Below are 23,729 nucleotides of genomic sequence, written 5' to 3' on the forward strand. Positions count from 1 at the left end.
CGTAGGCGCGACCCCTGGCTTGCCCCATGCGACCCGCATTTTCGGTAGTTGCAAGGACAATGCCAAGAACAGAAGGTAAACAGTGCTGTGATGTACACTGTTTACTTTCTGCAGCTGAGATTGTGACACCGGGCAATAAACTTAGATCAGAAAATACAACTACGTACAACAATTCAGTGTAATCTCGTGAATAAAATAAAGATTTCAGCAAAAAAAAAAATACATTTTGAAACAAGATTTTGTCTATTTTCATATTTGCGAACATAGGCAAAGTGATATGTTTGAATAAAAAACCCACGTCTTACTTCAGTGACAGCTACTGCCTTAGAAGTGACGCTAGGAAAAATGTATACAATGCTGAGGAATAATTTGTCAGTAACTTAGTTCAAGTTCAATATATGGTCCACACTGACAAATATGCTTGGGGTATACTCTAGGGAAGCTATTAAATCATGACAGTTTGTGGTATCATTAATTTGACTTCCCGCTGTTTTATGTTATTGTGGTATTATATATTTTTCCCTTCCAACCAACACATCATTTTTCACGCACGAAAAAGAGTTATGCGTAATGGTGTACCATGTCAGCAACCTTTTAGAACGTATTTGGTATATACATTGGACATTTATCTATGTTAGTAACTGTTGTCATTATATAAATGTGCGCTTAAAATGCTCTTAATTAATGTCAGTTATTTTGATGTCATCAGGATTAAGGCCATTTGACATAACTATCTAGGACAGTTCAACGTGAAAGATCATTTGATGTTGTTTCCTGTGATCTCATTGGGTCAACGAGTTCTTGTGTGATGTAATTTTTCCACCCCTATCATTTTAGTGAATTGACCTCCATGTGCCCTGCAATAACGTCCTATCAACTGCTTGAGCGCTCTCCCCCTGCCCCCTTCCAAATGATCTGCTACGCGTAACATTAGTTAATTGACTTGTGTGAAATGTCCACTCAGCATTGGGCGCCAGCGCTGTTTTTTTTTCTTTGCACAATATATAAAGTCACTTTTCAGTCAGCGACTCTTCTAGGAGTCGCGCGTTGGTTGCGTAGTTATTGGCAGCAGAAGCCCGTTTTATTACATCTGCTTATCTACTTTTTTAAACTGCTTTGTTTGCAAAATGTAGTCGATCTGTTACAGTGCTGGTAAGGGTCTCCTTTAGACACTTCTCTTCCAGTGCACACTGCTCCACACCTTTAATTTGCGCAGCTCAGTTCTAATATTGTTCTTGGTTTGAACCTGACTAGTTTATTTTGCTGCACAGACGCTTTCCCATATGCAACCGCGAGCACGACTTTCCTCTTAGAGAGATCTGTGGGCCAATGACCCTTATTAAGTCAGAACAAAGACATTTTGTTCGCCTTGATTTTGTTTGCCTTGATTTTGTTTCTTCATAAGGCTGTCGTATACATCATCGGACCACAGTGAGTTTAACGTCGTGGCATTACAATCAATCAGAAAAGTCCGAGTTCAGCTTTTGCTTCTGGTGGGTGCCAGGACATAGGGACAAGTTAAAGTGTTTTAGTCTTGGCTGATTATTAATATATTGTGTGCTGTCACATTTTCTTATCCGTTCCTTATTTTTCGTCCTAACCTGCCTTGATAGAGGACGTTCCTCATTTGTATTACATTTCAGTAATGCTGAACACTGATATGTGCTTGTGTTTGTGTCTCTGTTTACTAGTGTTCAGATAACAACGTTAATAATGGAGCAAGATGTGGAGAAAAACAGATTACGAGCAAGGCGCCCTGATATGGCTCTTTATGTGCCAAAAGCTCGGCGAGAAGCTGCTTCCCAAAGATCGAAAGATGATCACCTCACCAGTGAAAGTTCTACAGATGAAATGAAAAACCAAAGAGGCAAACAAAACGCTTCCCAAAGGAGTGACGCCATAACCAACCCAGTCGCTTCAAATTTACAAAAGCAGACAACACATCTGGCAGCTCATCGACGAAGAGTAAAGGATGGGAAAAAGCTGGAAGCCAAAGCAAAGAAACAGAAAAGTGAACAATATAACAAGAGCCAAATGAGCATTCAACTAGAAATCAGAGACACTGAAGAACCATTACCTCTAGGCTTTGACAAGCCACTTCATACATCAGTAGGGCAGGAAGGGGCATTATCAATAGACGGCAGTCTTGCTGACATGTGCTGCCCTTCTCATGACAGCAGTATATCCACACAAGGCATCCTGACCACGATTCATGTAAGCAACGAGTCTGAACCAAAAGAGGAGCTTCCTGAAAAATCGAACTACCAACCAATGTATGGATATCAGACTTTGCAGTCTGAGCTGGTCTCTGTCAAAGAACACCACAATACTGCTCCTCAAGAGTCTACCGGATCGAAGCCGAAAGTAGGCCAATCCTTGGATGTCCCTGTCCGTGACATGGTTAGCTCTCTAAACACAGTTGCATGTATGGCTACTGTTATCGATCCATCAGTCAATGTAGTTAGTTCTAACTACTGTGATTCAGATTTAGATTGCACCTCTGGGCATCATTATTTGATGACTGCAGAAACAGATAGTTTTGTGCCTGAAGCTAATGTTGGAGTCAGTGAGGGATTAGGACTTTATAGTAGCATCTCAGTCAGCGTCCCAGCACAGGAAGTGGTAAGTACAAGCCAGCTGTCCAGAGAAATAATTGAAAGAGTAGACAATTTGACAGAGGTTGATAGTAAGCATGATGGGTTTTTTGAGCATGTAGATAGGACCCCAGTTAATTTGATGAACCTTTTATCTGTCAATGACAATAGCGGCTTAATGTGTGTAAGGGAGGACGTATGTAACAAATTTGTGGAAAACCGAATGACTAGATGTGAGGATGAGACCACTGATAAAACAAGCTGTGGACAGAGAATGATGACTAAAGAGATGACTGATACGGATCAAGAAGGACTTTTATCCTCTAATGGAATAGGCACTTTAATACATTTACCACGGACGCACACACAAGAGATTGTAGACAGTATGTCTCAAATAGTAGAAGGTATAGACAGTATCTCATTTGAGCAGCCTTCCTTGGTCTCACCTGGCACGATGCAACTAACTGACAGAGTATCTGGGATTAAGGAACAGACTTTTAGTCTGTTAAATGTCAATTTTGAAGAGAAAATCAATGAGGGCAATAGAAATGAGACAAAAGCTATGGACAGTGCCGTTGAAAGTATGTCAAACCATCATAGCACATCTACTGAATGCTTGTCACCACAAGTTGGTGATTTTTTTGTCGAGGCCTCAGAAAGTGAGAGTATTGTCATGGACACCGTGCCAAGTAGTGCTAGTAAAACCGCAAGTAGTGAGTTAGACGGTGTGCAAGAGAGAGTTGCCAACAAAACTCAGGGACAAGATGCAATCACAGTCACTGGTGCACTAGGTGTAGATGGTGTAATAGAGAACAATGATGAACATATAAAAGGTATCATGGATAAAACAAATATATGTACAGAAAACGTTTTCAGCACACCCGATTCAGCAATCAATTGTGATGAATTAAATCTGGAAACCAAAGAGGACGTTTTAAAACCGTGCAATGCCACTTACCTGGATGGATGCACAGAGCCTGCTGCCCCATGCTCTAGTCAAAGCTTTGCACTAGAAGCCGATGCAGACGACAGCTGGGATTCTTTATTTAATGACTTTGGAGACTGTTTGGATCCTCAGCTTCTGAAAAAGGTATGTCCTTTATTGTACACCAATCAATGTAGTTCATGTTAGAAAAGACCAGAGTTAATAGCACAGTCAACAACACTTTTTAGTATTCTGGGTTGATATGGGATGCAAAATCTGTTAAAACACCATTACCCACCCGAGATACTACTTTTCACAGGTTGTAACCTGTTTGGGAAACTCACGTCAGTCTCGGCCTGGCAGGGAACGTGTTAGACAAGTGCCCTCTCCTTTTCAGTGTTGCCTGCATCTGATTTCACCAGTGGCACACCATGTAAGGATGACAGTGCTCAGTATTATGGGAAAGCTTCCTGCTAGGTAGATCTGTCCTGATGATTGTCTCCACTAGTGACTTTCTTCTCCCTGGCTCCTTGAGCAAGTGAGGCAGAGAAATTGTTATTTATTTTCTCTTTATTTAAACTGAGTTTGTCATTTTTAAAGATGATGGGAGAGATGAATGGAAAGTAAGACTTCTTGAGCCAAAGAATGTAGTGTAAAACTTTACATTGTCTAACAATCATTTTCCTTTTCTTAATGATGCATTTTTTGGACCTTTTGTATTCCTGTCTTGGAAGCAAGTCCATAAAGGGCAGACATAGCCATGGACAGATGTGGGGTCGATGACCCAACACTGCTAGACTCCATGATTCATCTGCACGAAGAGGAGGTGACCCTTGCACTGCCTAGATTATTCAGGCTGCTTGACCCACACACACTCGGAGGGGGACCAATCTGGCCCGACTAGCTTGTCTGCTTAATAGTGAATCAAAGCAAACCCGGGAGACTGCACTGTAGAATGCGGATGGGATCCTTCCGTACTCTCAGCAGACCTTCTTACAGATGTTTTAAAATTATTTCCGAGCTTTTTATGACTCAGAACCACTTACCACCACATCCGTGATGGCGGAGTTCCTCGAAGCAATCCCTTTTCCTCGACTATCTGCAATTGATTGTGAGGAGATCAGCACCACCATTACAGTTCAAGATATAAAAGGGGCAATTATTGAACTGGCCGTGTGTAAGACACCAGGCACGGATGATCTCCTGGCCAAGTTTATATAAACCTTTTGCAAGCTCTCTAGCACCCTAGTTAGTTGGGATGTACGATGTGGCCCTAGGGATGGGTTGTCTCCCTACCATCCTTTAGGAGGATACTTTGACCTCGATATTAAAGCCACAGCATAATTCAACAGATCATGCTTCTTATAGTCCTATAGCTATTATGATTACAAAATCCTCAGAATAATTCTAGCCACCTGCTTACAACAGGTGCTCCCACAATTGATAAATGCTGACCAAAACGTATTTGTTTTGGGTAGTAATACTTCTCTAAACAGCCAGCGACTGTGGAATTATGGACGTAATGCAGGGCTAATGGCCCATGGCATATGATCTTGCATTAGACTTGCATAAAGCATTTGATAGCTGAACTGGGAAAGTCTGTCTAGTTGGGTCGCTTTGGGCTTGCACCATACAGCTGATCTGGATACTTATATATGGATCTCACAATTCTGGGACAGGCTTCCACTCTTTTCTCAGTGCATAGGTGTTCTATGCAAGGTTGCTCCCTCTCCCCGGTCTTTTCTTGCTCAATCCCTCTGCCACCCTTGACAAATCTGGGAGAGGGATCGGTTCGATGGGAAGGTGTTTCTTTTTGCTACCTAGGTGTCCTTCTTTTCCACCCTGCCTTGGACCTATTAGCTGGAAACTGGACAGATGGTTATGTCCCTCCGTGCTCAGGTTCCTTTTTGCTAAGTAATTTCCATTGTCTGTAATGGGACGCATTGTGGTGACCAGAATGGTAGTGCTGCCTTGCCTTTGGAAATTCTTCTGAGATTTGGACAAACTCCCTGGCAAATTCCTCTGGTACAAGATCCAACGTCGCTTTGCCATGTCTAAGTTGTGCCTCCCAGTTGAGCAGGGTGAGCTCGGCGCTCCGAATTTTCAATATCATCTGGCAGCCCAGCTCTAGTGGCTAACCCGCTGGTTAGCATGACTGTCCCTCACTGAAACTTGTGACATTGGACCATCCATTGGCCTTGCGGATGTGTTGGTGCTTTTGATGCCTGGCTGGAGGTTTATTTATCACCAGAACCTTTGCTCTTATGCTCCAATGATATCTCTCCTGGGCCTACCCAAACCAGTGGGGCATCTAGATGGTCGTGAATTACACTTCTGGCATCAAGCTCTGTGACCTATTTTGGGGTGGCCAGGTTCTCTTATTTCCTGACCTCATCATCCACGAGGGTCAGTTCCTCATTTAGGGTTTAATACAGCATGCCCCTAAGAAGACGTGGTCAACAGTAGGCATGAAACCAACCATATATAGATTGATTAACTCCCTACACAACTTGGGCAACAGCTGTAAGCTAATTACTTGGATTTACAAAGCCCTGATTACTCACATACAGGTTTCCTTACAAACGACACAGGATATTTGGGAGGCCACGTTTGGCACGACCCTGCATCACAAAGAGAGGACTACAGATCCTAGATTACCAGCAGAAGTTTTCCCGCAATGCCAGGCTGAAACTCATGCAATTTTATATGCTACATAGAGCTTACCTATCTCCTGCACGAATTGGTAAGGCTATTCCCCAGAACCTCAGGCTCCTGTAGCAGGTGCAAAGCCACAGCAGCTGATTTTAAGCACATTTTAGTTACTCGTGGCCTAAAGTAACTGTAACTTGTACACCTGCAATGCACAGTTTTTACCTCAAACATTTTAAAGCTAATATTACAGTGATATTATCAAAGATGTTATTAAAGATGTCACAATTGTTGCAATATGTGGGTTAATTAGTGTATGGTGAGGGTGCAAGTTATAGTTACCTTAGGCCATGAGTTATAGCTACTTGAAATAACTGTAATTATAACTGCTGAATTTGTCTGGTTTTGTGCAAGTAAATTTAGAACCTAACTATAACGTCCCTGTAACCTTTGGTTTTCTAAGTGAATTTCTAAGTTTTTAGAAAATTTCTATTTCCTAACTAGAATGTTCCTGTAACCTTTGTTTTTTTCAGTGAATTTCCAAGTTTTTAATTTTTTTTTTTACGTAATGTAATTTTCATTACTACACATTAATCCAACCACCCCTGCGCCCGGCCTCGGGTGATGCGCTGTGGGGGTTAACCACCAACCCCCTATAACCACCCAACACCTCGCCACACAGGACCTTCGGCTGGAGCAGGGGTTGGCCTCAGGGCTTGGCCTGCGGCCAGTTCCTGCGTCCAACCGCCCTAACCACCCAGTCCCCTACTGCGCACGACCTTTGGCTGTGTGCGGTGGGACTTTGACGCAGGCATATCTCTCTGGGTGTTAGACTAGGTCTGAGAGGGTGTCTCTGGGTGTGAGTGGCTGTGAGAGTGTCTGTCTGGGTGTGAGAGGGTCTATGTGGGTGGGAGAGTGGGTGTAAGAGGAAGCACTTTCTACTGATTAGTTAGTGCTATCTCATTGGATGAATGACCAGAGTGTGGGAGTGGGGCTGCTTGGCCTCCCAACCAATTTTGGGCCCAAGGACCCCATTCCCCAGGGCCCACTACAATTCAATGGGCGGGGGATGCGCGGCCCCCCTTCCCTGGCCCTTCTCAGCTCCAGGGACACCATCCCCTGGAGCCTGGCCTTAAAAAAAATATTTTTTTTGGGGGGTGGGGGTGTGTGCTATTCCTCTCCCCTGACCGATTTTAGCCCAGGGACCCAATCCCCTGGGGCCCACCATGTCACCTGGGTGCCTCCCCAAGGCGAACATTGTGCAATGGGACAGTGGGGGAGGCTGAAGGCCCCCACGGTACCAGTCGGCATTGCTGTCACAGACGGGGAGCTGCTAAAGATGCAGGTCCCTGTCTGTGAGAGTAATTGTTTCCTCTGTTTCCCTGCCCGCATCACAGAGGAAACCTCCGCTCCCAGCAAGTGAGAGCTGTTTGACAGCTCTTACTTACTGCTAGCTGAATGTTTGCTTTGACTTGGTGGGAGCTGTCAAAGCTCCTGCCAAGCCACAGCATACAGCTATGTCCCCGGGAGTGGGGGGGCAACCCAGGACCTAGCAGCAGGAACTGGCCCAGGGGGATTGCTGTCTGCAGGGCCATTATTGGCTCCTCAAGGGGTTCTTTGCGATCCCCCCCCCCCCTTCAATGTTAAGCAGCCCCAGGAAGGTGGTGGCCCCTGAGGGTCGGTGATGGACCCTCCTTCATTTTTTAAATTCAGCCCTGGGAAGAAGGCGCATGTCCCCCCCCCCCCCCCCCCCTTAATTTAAATGAATAACCCCCATTAGGTGGTGGTCCCCAGGGCTGTGGGAGGTGGGGGGGGGGGTGATGTGGCCCTCGCTTTAATTAGTTCTTTACCCTGGGGAGGTAGGGTACCCGAGGCTGCGGATGGGGGGGGGGGGGGGGCATGCGCACCACCCATATTCATGAATTTTTTTATCCCTGGAAGGTGGCGGTCCTAGGGGGAGCGAAGAGGCCACACAACCCCACCCCCGCATTCATTCATCGGTTAGCTCTGTGGAGGTGGCTATCCCTGGGGCTGTGGAGGGGGGTGCACCACCCCATATTCATTCTTTGTATGTAAATTAAGCCCCAGGGAGGTGGCAGTCCCCAGGGCATGGACAGGTCCCCATTCATTGTATTTATAGGTCCTGGGGTGGTAGTGGTTCCAGTGGGATAATAATGCCCTAGGATGGGGGCCCCGTTAACTCCCTCTTTTATTTTTCACATGGCCCTGGGACCTGGCCCACCCAGGGGCTTTAGTAAAACAAACTTTTTCTTTTTAATTTTTGCAGAGGATTCACAATCCCGTCGCAAATGTTAAGCAAAACTTTTTTTGAAAAAATGCCTGGGCCTGTGGGAGTCTCTCAGGAACCCCAGCACCAGAGCTAAGCGTTCAGGGTTTTCCTACACTGGCCCCTTTTCTTAATTTACCTTTTTTTCTGGGACTTGGCCGAAGCCGAGTCCCCAGATGGCTGCCAACACTTCCTTGTTGAAGTGTTGGTAGCCAGTCAGATCTCTGCAGGAGATCAGGAGGTTTTGTGAGCCTTTGCGTCCCTATATATAAATATATTCCAATTTGTTTTTTCTTTAATTTCTCAAAACTACTGAACGATTTTACACCAAATCATAAAAAGGTAACTTTCTGTACCTAGAGCTAGCTATCTGCCTAATTTGGTGTAAATCCGTCCAGTGGTTTGGCCCCAATTCCTGTTAAAAATCCCTGTGGAAATTAACATGGAGAAAACACGTTTTGAGACCCCCTTTTTCTAGGACTCCGCTCGACGGTTCACCGAACAAACTTTCCAGACATCAACTGACACGAGTGAGCATCGTATTTTTTAGGAAAATTTAGTGAAGGCTTGTCAACTGGCAAAAAAGATATAGGGAAATACACACACACACACACACACACACACACACTCTACTTGATATATACTTAATCTTTCGTTGTAAGGGCATGTGTGGTGAAGGCATATGCATAGTAAAAGCATTGCATGGTAAGGAATGCATGGTTAATGCATTAATTGTAATCTCATACATCCGCCAGCAGCAGCCTTTGAAGACTGCTTGCAGTGAATTTAAGATGGCAGGTAGTTTTTTCGTCTAGGCTTCCAAACATCCTGGTGTTTCATCTCGTAACTCTATTTTCATGCATTGGAATGACTACATGTTTTGATGCACCTGTTAAATTTTTTTGGCACTGCTTAATTTTATCTGGGGTATAACAGGCAAGGAATGGCCGTACATTCGAGATCCCCAAGGGTACTGGTGAACAAGGGTGCTGCCATTTCAATGGTTACTGCATGAGAGAAACCTTCCCACATATTGCTCAGGATTTAAAATGGCAAAAAATATCATTTTGAATTTGTAAATTAACAATAAAATTGAAAGAGAAGAGTTTATCTGACTTCTTTATTCTTTTCTAGTTAGCAGGCAATAAAGAAAATGAGCAAAGCTCCCAGGATCCTCGATATAATTATTACAGTCATCAGCCCACAGAACTGGATCTGGATGATTCAGAACTTTCCCATGTAATTGAAATCTATGATTTCCCTTCAGAATTCAAGACTGAGGACTTGCTTCTAGCTTTTTCAACATACCAGTGAGTATTTTTATTTATTTTTAATACATCTTAATAACCTCAGTGGTCTTTTACCCCCAAATGTTCTCGGTTGTTGAAGTCACTCATAACAAGCCTTGAACTTGACAGCAAACAATCCACACTTCTCTTTCCATCTAGCTTATTGCACAGCCTTCAATTTCTTATAACCTGTAAGTGAAGCTGGCATTGAATCTGTGAGAAGTACACCTAGGTTGTTTGCTGTCTGTGCTACTGCCTGATAATTGCAAGAAAAGTAATGCAGATCAGGGTGAGAGTAAGTTAAGCAGTAAAAGGTTCGCTGCTACCATTGTTTGTTAAATGTTTTATAGCTACCCCGATTTCTTAGCTCTCATACATCTTGCTGTGCTCTGTCATCCACAAGGAGGAAATTGTGATTAAAGTAACAGGAGGAGATGGTAATCTGTGGTTCCATTGTCCTTCATGAGTAAGGGCCAATTTCCTACCGCAGTGTTTTCCATTGACAGGCAACTCAATGCTATGCATGTGGATTTTAATATGCAAACTTGCACATCCTCAGTTAGCGAAGGGTCTCTGTGAAGGAAAAGCACAGGACACAACCCCCCACCCTGTGGTCGGACACAAAGTAACTCCCAATAAAACACCAAGAAGCACAAAAAAGAAATGGAAGCATTAATAGACAACACTCTTACTCTGATAGCCTTTCTACACACTCACCAACTACAGCCTTGTTGAGAGGATATCCTGACAGCGGAGGCACAACACACTGAGCATGTGCCCATTGCCACCTTCTCTGCCAGTTGAAGTCCTGCAGAAGCAAAAGTTGACATTATTTCCTACAGCTTGTCTCTCTGAAATATATATTTTGGAACAAATGACTCTTCAACGTAGAAGGCGCTGGATCAATAATTACCAAATTCTTTGCAGCTCCCGGGATTCTGACTGCAAGTTTTCTTCTCTTCTGTACTTCAAAGACATCAGACTCCTTTCAGAGTGCTCTGTATACAAATATGGATGCTGGTGAGGCCGATGGCCTGCAAGTCATAAGTTGAGGTGCAACTCCTGTATATTTGTTTCAATTTCATCCATCTCTGGGGCAGTTTCCAAAGGCTCTGGTGCAGCTCCCAATACCAGAGGACCCTCTGAGTGCCCCCATCGTTCTGTACCAGTTCTCACCACCAGTCCTAGTCCAGCTGCTGGTCCACCAACCTCAGTGTTTGCCTTTCCATCTGGGTGATCAGAAATGGATGCCTTGAAAATGGAATCATTTCTCAGCTTTCCTTTTGACAAGGGACATCATATGGGGAACAGAACTTTGATACAAACATTGTTCTGGAGAGGGCATCAGTGATCACAAGGGACTGCATCCATTCAGGCGCTGCAATCCTATCAAGACATTCTAGTAACAATGGTTCTCATTGGCATCACTAGTCATCTTTATGGATAATCAGAAACAGTTACTGACCGCAATTAATGCAAACAGTTTAAAAATAAACTGTCACCCAAATTAAAAAAGTGAATATTATTTTATACAAGTGTCATATACACCAAGCCCACCCATGCAGTGCAGTGTGCCCCAAGTGAACAGAACCACCAAGAAACAAATATTAAGTTAGATTTAAATGACAACAAATAAAGGTGCTTGTTCCAGATACCAAACAACCATGAATTATTAGTCCTTAGGCTTTATGTGCCTCAGTCTGCTTTATAATACGGCTTATTTGGTTTGTTTGTACATATAATGTCAATGGCGTTTCGACCCTTGTGACTAGATATGGGGTCTCATCAGGATATGCCGATAAGGGGAAATCCTCTAATGATGACAAAAAGCTATAGCTGCCACGAAATAGACACAAGGGTGTGGTGAAACTCAATTGGTGTGTGACACCAAAACATTATATAGAATGATAAGGTACTTACTCGGGGGGAACCCCAGGTAGCACCAACAAGGGAAAGAAATGATAACTTATCCACTGGTACAGGATTCTAGGTAGAAACTCTGCAACTAGGGGACAACGTCCCCAATAACACTACATACTGTATACCTAGGTTCCCATGGGAGAAACAGTTGCCAATGTACAATAAGGTATAGTCATCCTATCAAGGCCAAGGCTGGGGATACTGTTCAACCCTATTTGGAGGACCATGGAACAAGCAGGTATTACTGGGCCTCAACATGGGAGTTTAGGTCATTTGCATCTGAGTTTCCAGGTCCTTCCTGTAGTGTTAACTGTGCGAAATGTATCCTCTTTAGTACTTGACTGTCAGTCATTATAATGCTGTGCAGAGAAGGGTTTCTCAGGAAGGTGTTGTGAAGGATGCTCGAATTCTAAGTATAACAATCACAAAACAAGACTCTAAATGAATGTCCAGCCCAGTCCTTATCTTTTCAAGAAAGATATACTTTAATGCATACTAGAACCATTAGAATGCAATATTACACATTATAATAAAATGCAGTGTGGTGTTCTTGGTGCAGTGATGTGCCTCTGTGCCCCCAAACCACCTACCTTGATCCAGTGCTTTTACACCCTCTCACCAGAGAGATGGGCACTAGCAGGAAGCATTGTATAGGAGTCCTCCTTCGTCCTCTAACCTCTGCAGTGCACCCGACAGAAGCGGAGGCAGTAATCCTTTATTATCATGGTCCCATGATCCCAATCTAACCACTGGTCTTTAGCGAAGGCCTCAGACACAGCCTGTTCCATCTGGTCACAGTATCAACCTATGTAGCCCTGCATGGTCAAGCAGTTGCATCCACTTATCACAGCCACTCCCATGCCTATCACTCTGGACAGTTTTGGCCACAGGGCAATCACTTTTGGGCAGTTTCAGGCACACAGAGGGCGATCAGTTTGATATGCAGTCACAACTCAGCTGAGCATCAGATGTTGTGGTCCTGATCATTGTGGTTCCTGCCAGGAACCAGCACAGAGAGACTGCAGGCCCACAGACACTGGGGTCCTCTAATTGCTCCCCTTAGTCTCCTGTTCTGCGTTCTGAGCCGTACCTGGAACACAATGCACCTCTCTCCTCCTGAACAGATACTCCTTCTTTAGGGTTAGCAGGCTCCCTTGCTCAGCAGTCAGGCTTCCAGGTACTTCATACCAGGTGCACAGCGTGAGATCCACACTCAGGTGATGGTACTTCACTTCAGGGAAGCTGGCTGTCAGATTAACATCAGCTTTGGTTACACAACATTCCACTGAGAACCCTGGGGAAAGCTTCCTTTCTTGGCTATATGGGACTTTGAAATGGAACAGCAAATGAGATAATAAAGTACTATTGTTTAAACTAGGCAGAAGATGTATCCACCACCAGCAACTATAGGACTATTTGGCATAGTTCCTTCAAGTGTCCTTTCTAACCTGCTCTCCAAATACAGCCCTTGTGTAAAGTGATGCTTATCACAGCAGGTTAGTCTCCAGCTTGGAGCACCAACAACAGAAGTACACAGATGTGTGAGGTTTCTGGCTGTCATCAGCCAACTAAAGGAACAATCAGGAAAGGTCTCAACTAAAGGTTTCCTAACCACTAGAGTCTGCAGTTCTGCCCATCCTTCCTGCTATCTAGCAAGTAGCAGTATTCCAAAAAACTAATCAGTAGGCCCTTGCTAGCAAAATTCCTAAATTAAGTTTCTAAAGGAGATGTGTCTCCACTCCCCTCACTTCAGTATCTAGTTCTCCTACCTCCGGCTTCAGGAATTTCTGTAATACTCTTCCAGAATCTGGGAAGATCACCACTGCTATCCTGTTTAAAGGCCAGACCCACACAAAGCCTCGATTACTCTAGCGTTTACACACGGACACACACTCACACTCAAGGTTCAAACTCACTCACACTCTGCATATAAAGCACATGCTAGTCCTCTGTCAGCCAGTAAGTGAACCTTTGGTGCATCCCTCCAGGGATGCTAGGGCTAAATCTAAAACCAGGATACCAGATACACACAGTTGGACAGCTAGGGCAGAGAAACGCAAGTTAATACTTTGAAAGAGACAGTCCCATCACAACAGATGCTCTATCAATTAAGGCCCCTGGTGAATTAAAACAACTAAGCATTGGTGGCAACAATAGCTCCCCAATAAGAGCCATACTTAGTTTGGCCTTAAAGTCATAGTTTCTCATGGAGGCTTCAGAGATTAAAAGGGAAACTTTCTTTGTGTCTGCCATCTCAGACACCCAAGGAAAGTTATTTCTGTGTCTTGAAATCCACTGTCGCCGACTGTGGTGGTGATTGTTTTTTGCATCAAAGAGAAAGTGATGTTCCCCTGCATGGAAAAGAAGGCCAGCGGTCTAAATACATGTGACAAGAAAAAGCACCCATTCATCATGTACTCCTAAGGAAAAAGTGAATGGCCACACCATCATGAGGTCAGTTTCTTTCTTTCTTTGAGTTTGCTATATCGCCATGTGTCACCTTGGTCATGTCAGATCTCTGACACTGGTTCAATGGATACATCTCCTTTCTCCTGAACTATGTTCAGAAGGAGTACAAATTCATAGTCCACTCATTCATGGATGCCACCTAACAGAAATTACAGATGGCCGAGGGCCTCATTGACACTGCCACCATAATCATGAGCTTTAGTTTTGCTGTGCGCTGGCAGTCCCCACAAGCCCTGTGACATGTACCTGAAAGCACAGGTAAAAATAACTGACCTTCCCTTCAATGGAAGGATTTTGTTGGACATGCTCCGAGGTCTTCCAGGTGGGTACAGTTATGTCGAAATTGCAGAGTGGTATCCAAGCAGTACTGAAGAAACCTCCTTCATTATACTAGTTGGTGAAGGTGTTCTATTTTTTTTTTTTAAGACACACACATTTTTTCACTTAAAAAAACGGATGCTGCAGCCTCCTCTTCCCTAGGAAACAAACAGTCGTAGAGGAGTCACTTCAGATGGAGGAAGAACCAACTCGCCACCTTCAGCCAATGCTTGAAAGTTAGTGGCTTCCCTGAAAACTGATCGGACTCTCACTGGCACAATTTCTGGAGGCCAATTCCACTCCTGGGGGAGGGGTTTTCATCCGTTTCTGCGATGCAAGCCAAATAATCACTAATGCAGGGGTCATCTTACTAGTGAAGAATACCTATGCTCTCATGTGCTCTTTCTGATCGATACAACTACCTGTGGATCCCTCACCTAATGAATTCTCCCAATGCACCAGCATTCAATGGAAATTTTCTTCCCAGCTCTGCACGTCGACGAGGACGTCAGTATTGCCCGACTCCCACATGACTCCGTCTGATGTCATTGTGGCAATAAGAGGACCTCGCCAGCGTGCTGACGTCAGTTCCCTTTTATTCTGTGCCTTCGAAGCATAACGGTTTTTCTCGTGGCTCTTGGGGAGCTACTGTTTCTCAAAGGTGTTACTTTGTTAAAATGTCTCCACCTCGTAAACCCAGATTCAAGCCTTGTAGGGAGTGCGGGGGTTGCATGTCGGTAATAGACCCGAATATTGACTCCCTGTGGTGTTTGAGTTCTAAGCACGACGTGGAGGAGTATGGTTTGTGTCAAAAAATGAACCTGAAGGTGCTCAAGGAGCGAGGCCGAGCTGTTTTTGGCCCAGAAAGAGAAGCATAGGCATCGGAGGTCATCTTCAGAGAAGTCCTCTAGGTCGCGTAAGAGACGGCGTCCACATGATTCCCGGCCCCGTTCTGAGAGAGACCGATCCCGGTCCAGGTCACCATCTACTCAGCTGCGTGCGACGTGGGATGTCAGTCTGACTGTGACTCCTCAGTCTGGGAGCCCTCAGGCTTCTCCAGTGCCGTCGGTCTCGAGGTGGTCAAGCCTCACCAGAGTCCTTGCTTCTCGCCTGCAGTGCAGTCAGAGGTGCCTGATCCAGCGCTGACGCTGCAGGAGTATCCAGCATTCCCGGCTCCAGGAGCGGATCCGGCAGCATTCTTGAATGCTATGTTTAATATCTTTAGCTCCATGGCCCCTGGTGGTGCACCGGCTGGTCCTTCAGGTCCCTTGCTTTTGGATTGGGCGTTCCGGCTCCATACAAGCCGACGCCGTTCATGCCCTTCTGTCGGGCAGAGGGTGCTGGTCCAGCGCCGTTGGCGTCGCCAAGGACACCTTCGACGCTGGTGGCTTCTGTTGATCCGGTTGCGCCGATGACTTCGCCACGAATCCAGTCGACGCCGGAAGAGAAGCCCGTTTATCCATGGCGCCGATGGATCTGGCGTCGGATGGATCCGGAGACTGGGGTGTGTCTCCTGGGCTGCCTAAGCAGAGGTCGTCGACGTCGCCAATTCTATGTCGACGCCGAGGTTAGAGGCCAGGCTGCACTGAAGAAGAAAGGCTCTGAGGCTTTTGGAGGAGCAAGAGCATCGAAGGCAGCTCCTGGAGGAAGGAGAGATTGCTGAGCCCCTGGGTGACTTTCAGGGTTTGGACTCTGCTAGTGGTCCCGATACTTCTCCTGAGTGGGATTGAGCCTCTCCTGGGGAATTTACTGAGGAGGCTGCCTCGTTCTATACAGTGGTAAGGAAGGCAGCAGACTTTCTGGACCTTCCGCTACCGGAAGCTTCGGTAAAGATGAACATTCTGACGGAATTCTTGCATTCTGCTTCAGCTGCTGCAGAGCCACTCCTTCTGTTCAACGAGGCTCTCACAGAACCAATCCTGGAAGTCTGGAGGAAACCTGTATCTTCGACTGCTGTAAGCAGATCAGTGGCGTGAAGATATAGAGTGGCTCCTGGGGACCCAGGATTCCTCTCTCTGCATCCAACTCCGGAGAGTCTGGTGGTTCAGGCCTCGTGCTCCTCGCGTTCGGCTCCTGGTTCCTTCCCTGGGGCTCATTGGACAGGGAGTCGAAAAGAATGGAGCAGTCTGCCAAGAAGACTTTTTCTTCGTGTAGTATGGCCCTTAAGTCTGCAAATGCCGCTTGTGTTTTGGGCAGGCATATTCATGCCCTGATGGACGCGGGCAAGGTTGTGCTACCTGATTTGCTTCAGGATATTCGGGGTCTCCTATCTGATGCGCAAGCAGCAGCAACTCAAGTTATTCAGTCGGGGCTGGATACGTTGGCCAGGGCAATGGGCACATCCGTTGTCACCAGGAGACATGCATGGTTGAGGTTTTCTGGATTTTCCACAGATTTACAGACGACCCTGTTGGACTTGCCATTTGATGGGGGACAAGTTTTTTGGTTCCAAAGCCGACTCTGCCTTAGAGCGCTTTAGGGAGAGCAGGTATACCGCAAAGTCCCTATGCCTGCAGTCTTCCACGACCACCCTATTCAGGTCTTTTAGAAGATTCAGGGGGGTTTGGACAAGGAACTTCCTTTTGGGGGCGACCCCAACCGGCAGGCCAACAACCTTCTAGTCTTCCCTTAGATCCTATAGAGGGCGGGGTAGAGTTAGAAAAAGAGGGGCCACCCAGCAGCACCCTGCCTCTTCCTCTTTCACCGGGGGGATGCAACAGGGCAAGCAGCCTTAGTCTTCCGTCCATTGCATCTCATGCTTCTCCTGTAGGGGGAAGGTTGTTCATTTTCTCTGCATGTGAGAGTTGATCACATTGGACTCCTGGGTCCTCAATATTGTGGGGAAAGGTTATGCCCTTCCTTTTCTGGAGTTTCCCCCTCCCCCATCCCTCCCCATCCATCCTTTTGCACAGAAGACCAGCAGGAAGTTCTAGTCCTGGTCTCGAAGGGTCAGTGGAGTTGGTTCCAGAGCAGGAAAGGGGTCAGGGTTGTTATTCAAGATATTTCCTGATCCCCAAGAAGGATGGTCGGTTGAGACCTATCCTAGACCTGAGGGTTTTGAATTGGTTTCTCAAACGGGAAAAATTCAAAATGTTGACTCTAGCACAGGTGCTTTTGGCGTTGAGCAAAGAGGATTGGGTGGTGTCTGTCGACTTACAGGATGCTTACTTTCATATCCCTATTCTGAAGTCGCACAGGAAGTATCTATGGTTTGTGGTGGGGTCGCAACACTACCAGTTTGTGGTCCTTCCATTTGGACTTACTTCCACACCGCGAGTCTTCATGAAGGTGATGGCGGTGGTTGCAGCAAATCTCAGGAGAAAGGGAATATCGGTATTCCCTTACCTGGACGATTGGTTGATCAAAGCCAAGTCTCCAGAGCTCGTGCTGCATCACCTGCTGATGACAACTCAGTTGTTGTTCGATCTGGGGTTTTCGGTAAACGTGCCCAAATCTCACCTGGAGCCCTCTCAATGCCTCCTGTTCATAGGGGCAGTACTGGACACATCATTGAATCAGGCCTATCCTCCGCTTCAGCGGATTCAGGACATTCAGGCATTGATTCCAATGTTTCAAAGTGGAGCGGTTGTTCCAGTCCTCAAGGTCCTTTGTCTGCTCGGTCTGTTCGCTTCATGCATTCTGTTGAGTACTCATGCACGCTGGCACATGAGGGCTCTTCAGTGGTGCCTCCCCAGGCAGTGGTTTCAGTACAGAGGGGATCTCGAGGAGTCGATAAAGATCTCCAGAGACACTGCAGCGGATCTACAATGGTGGGCTGCAGACGGCAACCTTTCCCAAGGAAGGCCGTTTTTGCTACCATCACCAGTGGCCACGGTTATAACGGATGCCTCCACTCTAGGGTGGGGAGCTCATCTGGGGGGACCTGGTGGTCAAAGGTCATTGGTCTCCAGTGGAACAGATGTTTCATATCAGTCTGATAGAATTGCGGGCGATACGTTTGGCTCTCAAGGCCTTCCTCCCTTCCCTTTGCAGTCAGTCAGTTCAGGTCTTGACGGACAACACTACCGCGATGTGGTACATCAGCAAGCAGGGAGGATTAAGGTCGTACCTTCTTTGCAGAGGGGCACTGCGGCTCTGGTCCTGGGCACAGGACCATCAGATTTGCGTAGTAGCAAACCATCTGGCCGGAGTTCTGAACGTACACGCGGACAGTCTCAGTCGGCACTTATCGGCCGATCACGAGTGGCTTCTCCATCCAGACCTGATCCTTCACATCTTCCGGATGTGGGGATTCCCTCAGGTAGACCTCTTTGCCACTCGGGAGAACACGCACTGTCCGTCGTTCTGCAGCCTCCAGTATCCGGTGCAAGGAGCGTTGGGGTATGCGTTTCAGATGTCCTGGTACGGCCAGTTGCTTTATGCGTTTTCCCCCCCATACCCTTGATTCCTCGGGTTCTGAGGAAGATTCGCCAAGACCGGGCCCAAGTCATCTTAATAGCTCCGGATTGGCCAAGAAGGGTGTGGTACACAGACCTTCACCAACTCACACTGTGCCTTCCGCTCTGTCTCCCTCACAGGGCAGACCTCCTCTTGCAGTCACAGGTTCTACACCCCCACCTCCAGAGCCTGCACCTTCATGCCTGGAGATTGAACGGGCAATCTGAGTTCCTTTTCTCTCCCGCCAGAAGTGGTGGACGTTATTTTATCGGCCAGGCGACACTCCACCAAATCTATCCATGCTGGCAGATGGCCAACATTTGTTGGTTGGTGTGGAGAGAAGCAAATTGATCCTTTACGGGCCCATTTGTCGGACATTTTATTGTTTGCGTTGTCCTTGGCGCAGAGGGGTTGTGCAGGTGCGACTGTTATGAGCTATCTGTTGGCACTCTCGGCCTTTCTGTGCCTTCCTGATCAACCCTCTTTATTTAAGTCCCCTAGAGTTATAAGGTTCTTAAGGGGTCTTACCAATAGGTTTCCTCCACTCCATTTATTATACCTCAGTGGGATTTGAATTTGATCCTCACATTCCTGATGGGTTCGCTGTTTGAACGTTTACATTCATGTCCATTACGGTTTTGAGTATTAAAGACTGTTTTTCTCATAGCCATCACGTCGGCTAGGCGAGTGAGTGAACTTCAAGCGCTTAGCGTTAAACCCCCTTTTAATTCTTTTCATTTGGAGAAGGTGGTGTTGAGGACCAAGGCGGCTTTCCTACCAAAGGATGTTACACCCTTTCATTTGGGACAGTCTATAACGCTCTTGTCTTTCTACCCTCCTCCGCATCCATCAAGAGAGGAGTAGAGACTGCATCGGCTTGACCCGAGGAGAGCTTTAAGTTTCTACATCGTGAGAGTTCTGGGTGGACGATCAGCTCTTCGTCGGCTACGTGGGGAAGAGGAAAGGCAAAGCTGTCCGCAAAAGAACACTGTCCAGGTGGGCCATTCTTTGCGTAAAAGTATGTTATTCCTTGGCAAAAAAGGTTCCTCCTGTTGGAATTAGAGTCCATTCCACCAGGGCTAAGTCGGCCTCTTCGGCCTTGGTTAGAGGTGTTCCTGTGGCTGAAATATGTAAGGCCGCAGCTTGGGCTTCCCTCCACACTTTTGCAAAGCATTATTGCATGGACTCGGAGGTTAGGAGGGATGGCCATTTTGCACGGTCCGTGTTGCAGGATTTCAGGCATCCACCACCGAGTGCGGTACTGCTTTGGGACTCTATTCATTAGGTGAGAAATCCACAGGTAGTTGTATCCATCAGAAGAACAAGTTACTTACCTTCGGCAATGCCTTTTCTGGTGGATACACTAGCTACCTGTGGATTCCTCACGGACCCACCTGCCTCCCCGTTGCCTGGTTGGTCTTACCAATAATTCCTAGGGTGTATGTATGTAAGTATGTGTATATATGTTTGATTGTATATATACATGTATAAATACATATATGTGTGATATATGTATGTGTATATATATATATATATATATATATATATATTTGTATAATATGCTGTTTATATTTTATTAAATGTTGTGTATTATATTTGATTGATGTAGTCATGTCAAGTATGTGATGTCAGGTGATCACCTGTTCGCCTCAAAGGCACGTAAAAAATGGTGAAAACTGACGTCAGCACGCCGGCGAGGTCCTCTTATTGCCACGATGACGTCAGACCGAGTCGCTTGGGAGTCTGGCAATAGTGACGTCTTCGTCGACGTGCAGAGCTAGGAAGAAAACTTCCATCGAATGGCACATTGGGAGAATTCATTAAGTGAGGAATCCACAGGTAGCTAGTGTATCCACCAAAAAAGGCGTTACCGAAGGTAAGTAACTTGTTAGTCTACTCCATCCAAACTGCCTCTGCCTCAGTCAGCATCTAAAGAACTAATAGAGGGGGTAGAGTGACCTTTTCATTTAGGAGCAGTGGAGCATGTCAGAAAGAGACAATTGATCACAAATTAATGCTTTTCCTCCTCAAACGCTGTTTTGAATTTAAGATGCATTTGTCAAGTAATTTGCTTCCTTTCTTTCTAGACCTTACCAAAATGCAAAGGTGGAATACAGAGTTTCTCTGCTGGCCCCTGTTGCCATGTGAGGTCATGCAAGGCTCCATTCTGACTTCAACTCTTTTGATTTATACATTTCCTTTTTTTTATTTTTTATCCTGGACACTTCCTGATCTTTCATACCCCACGTAAACAAAAACACCAAAATGGCAAAATGTAACCTTCAGGTTGAAAAAAATAAAGCCACTTTGGCCACCTACTCTTCTAAAAAATTGCAGGTCACACACCAATTCTGTCACGTCTCGACTTCAGTGAAGCTGTTCTTATGAGTGTTTCTTCCAATTTGCCTTTATGCTTCTCAGATATGTCTTGCATGCTACTTCTAAACTGAACTCTTCATCAAGGAGTTTGTCCACATCACCCTGATCCTAGTTGGGCTACATTGGCTAGAATCAAATGTATGCTAGGATGTCAAGCTTATAAAGCAGTCCATTCTTAACTATTCTGCTTACCTGTTTAATCTCCTCAAGGTATCCAGCAACATGAGAGACCTCAGGAGTAAAAACAACCTTTTTCTGGAAATTAGCAATTACAAAACCTCTAATGTCCTGCTTCAATCTTTCTCTGGATCTGCAGCTGTCTCCTTTCGAACTCCCTTTCTGCGGAAATAAGAACAAAACCACAGTTCGGGCCATTAGCTGTCTTCTAAAGAATCCTGTCTTCAGACTGCCTGTAACCCAATGACTCCCCCACCCTTTCCATCCTACACCCTTTACTTTGCCAGTTTGCAGTCTTATCTCCTATTCTCCCCTCTTCTTCTTCTATTCCCCACCGCTTCCTCTCTGCTGACTCTCTCCATTCCTGGCCTTTCTCCACAGCCTTCTCTCCTTCACATCTCCCCTCCCTGTTCCCACTCTTGCTCCTTTCTCAAACCCTTTCTGTTCACCACTCTTTAGTGCTCTCCTCTCCTACTCCTCTTCAACTTTGTTTTGCCACATTTTCCCTTACGCCACATTATCCTTTTCTCTCCTCCCCCCCCCCTCTCCTTTACACTCCTTTACACTCCCTAACCTGTCCCTTCATTCTTTCCTTCCTTTCCCTTCCTCTCCTCTCTTCCAGGCCATTCCTTCACTTTCTCTTTCCTCTTTCATTTGGTAATCTGTTGCTCTCCTCTCCTCCACATTGTTCCTTCCTTTCTAGTTAGTTTTCTCCCTGCCCTGTATTCTTTTCCCCATTCATCCTCTTCCTTTTTACATTTCATTTTCAGAGTATGACCTTCATGTCTCTGTTTTTTTAAGCGAATAAAGCACATTATACCTTTTGGTGCTCCTGCACTATATAAATCTGTTAAATAAACCTATTCCCCTCCTCTTCTCAAAAGCTTGAGTCTGGCTTTTGCTAGCACCTGCTCATATCAATGACTGTCCATGCTTAGAGCACCTCCAGGGCATCTACTTCTATGTACCCATCCAGGGAGTAAACAGGAAGTACTTCTGATTCATAGTGAAAAACCACTACTACTAGTATATTTCAGTTGTTGTGAGATCTCAGTGGAGCTTCTTCACCAAGATTCTGAGCACAGGGAATACTGTTCAGTATCAGAAGTAGGTCTATTGGTAGAGGTATAGCAGTGTACAAGAAGGATACAGAGGGATTTAAAGCACTTACAGAGAGGATTTGGTCAGGCTTGCTTTCTGAGTTATGTACCACAAATCTTCCTGTGCTCCTTTCTAGAGGATCCAGTTAATAGAGATGATTCTGGACTAACACATGACATGGCCTCCTCTCCTTCACAAAAGGTATTAACAGTCTTCCAAACAGCAGATCTCTTAATTACCAACAAACTGTGATAGCTTAGTGTATTCAGTGCTTCTGTGAACTAGAGCCATCCTAAATTGGACTAGTATCGCATGCAAGCCGATTCCATGCAGTTTCATCTGGCAGAGTGCTAGCACCAGTTATTGGGTGACCAGTGAAACACCATACTGATCCATCCAGTCTTGGTTTCAACCCTGGAATGATGAGTGTATGTTCCTGGTGGATTGCCCCCCTGCTGCTTGCAGTCATTATCACCTGTTCAAAGTGGGGTGGGGGGTTGTTTGCAAGGAACCCTCCAGCAATACCTAGTGGAAAAAATCTGATGCATCCTGATCGATCTGAAGGTAATCTTGTTCATATCTGAAAATATTTCTACTGTGGTGAAACCTAGATTATTGAAGATCAAACGGATAACACCACTGCCACCGTCTGTGACAGAAAACAAGGGGGCATCCAATCTGTGCAGCTCTTTTGGTTCTCAAACTGTCTCTGTTGCTATGGACACTGAACATATATTCATTCTAGTCTCCTATGTTGTAATAACATAGTGGGAAGTCTGCGCAAGCATCAACGATTTAGCCACACATAGAAAAGTCTGCAGTAAGTTATCAATGCACTGCCCAACTTGGAGACCTGAGGACGTTCGCCCATAGACACTTTTACAACTAACTTCAACACCAGTTGCAGTTACTTTGTCTCTTGAATTGCTGGGGAGGTTTGTTTCCTCCTGGCTGGCCTTGGATTATTGTATGGGCATTGTGTTGTATGCCATGTACAGCTCCGTTGAAACCACAAGTTTTCCAGAAGATTAGGCAGAGCCTAGGGTTCTCTGTCATTGTGATCACTCCAGTATTGCCTAAACAAGCCTGCTTCTCAAAACTGTTGCATAATCTTCCTCCCAGAGATTATACCTCCTGTCCATGGGGGAAGAAGGCAGGTTATATCTCTTCATTTCATCATTCAGCTTCAGGATTAGGCTCCTGAACAAGCTAGCCTTTTATCT

At 45.7% G+C, this 23,729-nt stretch overlaps 1 protein-coding gene across 13 annotated transcripts in view; it reads left to right on the forward strand.

Annotated features, from left to right (window-relative positions):
• R3HCC1L (R3H domain and coiled-coil containing 1 like) overlaps nucleotides 1–23,729 on the forward strand; it is a 194,286-nt gene that overhangs the window by 88,686 nt on the left and 81,871 nt on the right. For 11 of the 13 annotated variants that reach the window (XR_011204915.1, XM_069239650.1, XM_069239651.1 and 8 more), the window contains 2 exons: nucleotides 1,692–3,684; nucleotides 9,590–9,765. Coding sequence is in view for 10 of the 13 variants with exons in the window: in XM_069239642.1 (XP_069095743.1) it covers nucleotides 1,692–3,684; nucleotides 9,590–9,765 (2,169 nt within the window). In the remaining 3 variants the exon portion in view is untranslated. The remainder of the gene's footprint in view (nucleotides 1–1,691; nucleotides 3,685–9,589; nucleotides 9,766–23,729) is intronic. The other 2 variants (XR_011204917.1, XR_011204916.1) reach the window with 1 other exon arrangement.

The sequence above is a fragment of the Pleurodeles waltl genome, chromosome 6 (genome assembly GCF_031143425.1).
Source record: "Pleurodeles waltl isolate 20211129_DDA chromosome 6, aPleWal1.hap1.20221129, whole genome shotgun sequence".
Taxonomy (NCBI): Eukaryota; Metazoa; Chordata; class Amphibia; order Caudata; family Salamandridae; genus Pleurodeles; species Pleurodeles waltl.